At 38.4% G+C, this 4463-nt stretch overlaps 1 protein-coding gene across 1 annotated transcript; it reads right to left on the bottom strand.

Moving 5' to 3' along the window:
• Positions 1-1306: 1306 nt before the first annotated feature.
• Positions 1307-4102, bottom strand: LOC134283903 (farnesol dehydrogenase-like). The gene is made up of 4 exons (XM_062848252.1): positions 3683-4102; positions 3360-3622; positions 3161-3298; positions 1307-1603 (listed from the first exon to the last, which is right to left on the bottom strand). Exons 1-4 carry the CDS (start codon positions 3978-3980, stop codon positions 1556-1558), a joined length of 747 nt encoding a protein of 248 aa, XP_062704236.1. The 5' UTR covers positions 3981-4102; the 3' UTR covers positions 1307-1555.
• Positions 4103-4463: the final 361 nt, after the last annotated feature.

The following is a 4463-nucleotide window of genomic DNA, read 5'->3' as shown; positions in this document are numbered from 1 at the left end:
CAGCTTAGGTCCCGTAACTTGCAAACGCAAACGAAATTCGCTCTATATAAGACGCTAATTCTTCCGGTTTTCCTCTATGGTCACGAGGCGTGGACGTTAAAGGAGTACCAATTGTACAAAGTTGTACCAAGTTGTACAGTGTACAAAGATGGATATATTGTGAAACGTAGGGCCCATATAGCCGAGGCGGTAAACGCACGGGTATTCAGCACGACCATGCTGAGGGTGACGGGTTCGATTCCCGGTCGGTCCAGGATCTTTTCGTAAGGGAAATTTTCTTGACTTCCTTGGGAATAGAGTATCTTCGTGCCTGCCACACGATATACGCATGCAAAATGGTCATTGGCAGAGGAAGCTCTCAGTTAATAACTGTGGAAGTGCTTATAGAACACTAAGCTGAGAAGCAGGCTTTGTCCACATGAGGACGTTACGCCAAGAAGAGAGAGAGAGATTGCGAAACGTATACAATTTGGCAGACTTCAGTGGGCCGGAGTGGCGGGAGAATGAATAGTGCAAATAATATTCAGCAGGGAATCAGGTAGAGATCAGCGACTTCATGCGCGACCGCGGTTCAAGGAAACTGGAGGAGCATCGCCCAAAACCGACGAAGTTCTCGATGTTAGAAGGGCACTAACGCATTAGGAAATTGCTTTTTGTGGCGTATAGGGAACCATCTCGGTAGGGGTCCTATTTTGGACACTTTTCTGTTATAACTCAGCCAATTCTGAACCAATTGACGCAATTTTTGGAACGCGATGAGATACGTATATTATCTAGCCGTGTACAAAATTTCAAGACAATTGGTTTAGAATTGGCTGAGTTTCAGCGAAGAGTGCCCAAAATACCGGCCACTGCCCAAGTGGTTCGCTACCCTAATTGTTGACTTAGTTTTATCTGTGTAATCATATTGAATTAAATGAACGTATGACATAACATAACTAAATGACATGAAAAACTGGTTGAGACATTCATGTTATGTAGTGCCGATAGACATCCACTTTAGAAAGAACCAATTGGCCTCAATTAAAAATTAGCAAGTCAATCAAGCCAAGTGGAATCCGTTGTGCTGTTACTTGGTCAAATTCAACCCGACCAACCAGCAATTGGAATTAGCTAATTCAATCCAAACGTCGATTCTTCAATGCTGCACATTAAGTCCGTAGGCGGCCTACATATGCACGGATTTATTTCTCTGGCAACGTGCATCCCTTTTTGAATGATGACTTCGGTGGGTTATGTGTTCTACTTTGTGAGTGAGATTTGGATAATGGACAGTATTGCTGAGGGGCAATAAGATTTCGGTCAATTGAAATGTTTCACTTTTATTTACAGAGGTCATGGGTAATCGAATCAAGTTCGATTTTTTATTGTCATCTAATAGTTTACACATATGCATGTTTCTCGACTAACACATTTTGTCGTGCTGTCGGTGAAATGAATTCATATATACCTAGTGGTGAAGAGAAAGCATGAGATTAACTGTTATGGTTACCTTCCCTTAGTACAAGCTTCATTATTTTAGATTGGCGGTTGATTGTGACAATTTTCAAACATCTTATTGGGCAGAGGGAACCATAGACGGCATTACGGTAATATCATCGATCTGAAAAACAAAAGTTTTATTGAAATATGTGCAGTAGCCTATCTTTAGCCAAAAAGTTCACATTGCTCAACATTAATTTTTGGGTGAAATAGTTGTTTACAGATGTATTTTTGACTCGCTTTTTCATGTACCGTAAAATGGGGTACCTTTGATAATGCAGGTAACTTTTATAGTGCGACAGGCATAGTATTGTCTATCTTATAGCTATGGTTCATTCAATTAATTAAGAAAAAGGCAAACGTAGATCAAAACACATATGAAAGTCCATCTTGAACGTATTTTCATTAAAACCGAGTTTATATTAAACTTTTTGGGCAAAAAATAAAAATTGTTGATATTTTTGTCATTTGTGAACTCCTTCAAACAATCTGTTGTACGACTTTGTTTTATCTATTTTTCAATGACTGGCCTCTAATTCTCGGTAGATCCATCATTGTAGATTCCAAATCTGCCCTTGAATCTCTTAACGAAGTGTGTTTTTACAAACTAGAATCAATTTTGTAAATTAGGACATAAATCTCCATACACCAATAAACGTCTAAAAGTATGCAATGCCCTTGTAATTTCATGTAAATTATTCTGTTCCGTTCAAAATTTATTTACAAAACATTCAGAAACATCCCTAAAAAAGAGAATTCACCATGAATAGCATTTAATCATATATTGATGTACCGTTAAAATATATTTTTACAATGATAATGATTTTTGATAGCTAAACTCACTGTGTTTTTTTCAGTCAGTACTCAATAAACTCATTTTTATATGTAGAATATTGTAAAAAAATCCATATTTTACTATAAAATTTCAATATAATATATTCCACAAGGCTTCTATCATCATGTTCATACTCCTTAGATTTCAAGCTTTGCTGATTTTTTAGGATTTGATGTGTTTTTCAGGACACTATCAAAGTTACCCCAAAATGAAAATATGATTCTTGCGCAAATAAAAAAATATCACCTAATAAATTTATAATTATCGGATCTTTCAATTGCAATTAATAACTAATACCCCAGTACTTGTTTTAAAAATAAAAAAACTAGGGGAAATACTGTTACAAAGAAAAATATTAAGAATATTTTCTAAAAAACTATCAAAGTTACCCCATTTTACGGTACATGGATAATCTTTAAAACGCATGACAATGAAAATGCCACTCAATGCTTATTACAAGTGAGAAATAATTAAGTAGCATTTTCAGCTCTGCTGTTAGAATAATAAAACCATTGCTTTTGATATTTATGAGGTAACCTTTGGGCACTGATCGTGACGTTATCTAAAATCAAAACAGATGAAGTGCTTACATTCCTTACATTCAATAGAATTTCAATCTGTACCAGGAATGCAAAGTCAGAATAAAGAAAACCTATACCATTTCGCCAGCACTCGTCTCGTTAAACATAAGAAAAATGAAATTCAATCATCCAATCATAACCTGAACACCAGTTTTCTGTATCCGTTTTTATAAATATCATCGTATCGAATTTCTTCGGTTGATCAACAGTTTCGCTGTCGATCTTGATTGACTAGAATTTATCGTTACGCTTCAATGCTCACCTGCACGTCCAATGGTGATGTCAAACAGTGGAGTATGTTTGAAGTTATATCTCCAACCTGCAGTTTTGGAAGCCGTTGAGCTAGTGATGAATCGAAAACTTTAATCATGTCGGTTTGTACCATTCCTGGGTGAATACTCTGAAATATTTGAATCATGGTTGTTCGACTTTATGATATTTAGCACCGATAATCAACTCACGGTTAACCTAACTGGCAATTGAAAGTATATCAGTTCCTTCCGAACAACTTCGGCCAAACCAGTCAGAGCGTATTTTGACGCTGGATAGGCACCGAACATTGGAACCGACACATCCGGTATACGTTTTCCCAGAATGCTATTGATGATAAAGATGTATCCTGGACCTCCTCGTTCCTTCATATCCTTCACGGCTTCCCTTATACAGATGCAGGTTGCTACGACATTAACATCGAAAGTATCACGGAAATCCGACGTGGTGCTTTCTAAAATTTAACCTTTTTTCAAATTTTCACTCCAAACTGCTAAATCATCACTGAACTAACGTGTAACAAAATTACAAAGAAACACTCCAGCATTGGAAACTAGAACGTCGACTCCACCCAACTCCTTCCGGATCCAGCCGAACGTCTGCAGGATCGCATCTTCATTGGCCACGTCGCACCTGCGGGCGTAAATCTTACCACATCCGGTCACTTTGGTGCCAAGGTCTTCAATCAGTTCCACCCGCCTAGCTATGCCCACTACAACCATTCCGGCGTTGGCCAAAGCTAAGGCCGCGTCTTGTCCAATGCCCGAACTGGCGCCGGTCACCAGGGCCACCTTTCCAATCCATTTATCCATGTTCTTGTGCGATGTGATCAGAATCGTATCCGATGCTCTACTGAGCTGTATGTAGAATCACTGGAGTAGATATAAATGAATTGTTTCGACTGAACCGAGGGCTTCAATTGACTGGAGTTGACTTCGTTCTTGGTTTAGGTTTCCGATTACAGCAACCACCGCTATGTGAAGGTGCGTGGTAACGGGGTCTGCGGTGATACGATGCGCTGCCTTGCTCACATGTGCTTTACTTAATTAATCCTTTTGTGCTTGTGGGATTCTCTTTTGTGATCAATTTTATCATTCTAGAAAAGCAATTTAAAGTGGGCAAACTGGGAAGGCAAACCAATTTCCGGTAGGGATGTATAGCCGCCACAAAGAAGAAATGCGATCAACTCAAGTGCGCTCAAATATATACAGTGCTGTTCAAATTAGTAGCAGCGCGAGTTGATCTGTTAAATAATATTCACTATTAGATGCTGTTAGCCTATCGTATGAAAAGTT

Source organism: Aedes albopictus, chromosome 1 (genome assembly GCF_035046485.1).
Source record: "Aedes albopictus strain Foshan chromosome 1, AalbF5, whole genome shotgun sequence".
NCBI lineage: Eukaryota > Metazoa > Arthropoda > Insecta > Diptera > Culicidae > Aedes > Aedes albopictus.
The sequence above is the reverse complement of the archived record's forward strand: the minus strand, read 5'-3'. Positions and strand labels throughout refer to the sequence as shown.

Excerpts from the sequence above, each read along its gene's own strand:
- LOC134283903 (XM_062848252.1), bottom strand. The coding sequence starts at position 3,980 with ATGGATAAATGGATTGGAAAGGTGGCCCTGGTGACCGGCGCCAGTTCG. Across the intron at positions 3,299-3,359 it reads AATTGCCAGTTAGGTTAACC|AGTATTCACCCAGGAATGGT; the intron begins GTGAGTTGATTA and ends CAAATATTTCAG. Across the intron at positions 1,604-3,160 it reads CATCACCATTGGACGTGCAG|ATCGATGATATTACCGTAAT; the intron begins GTGAGCATTGAA and ends TTTGTTTTTCAG.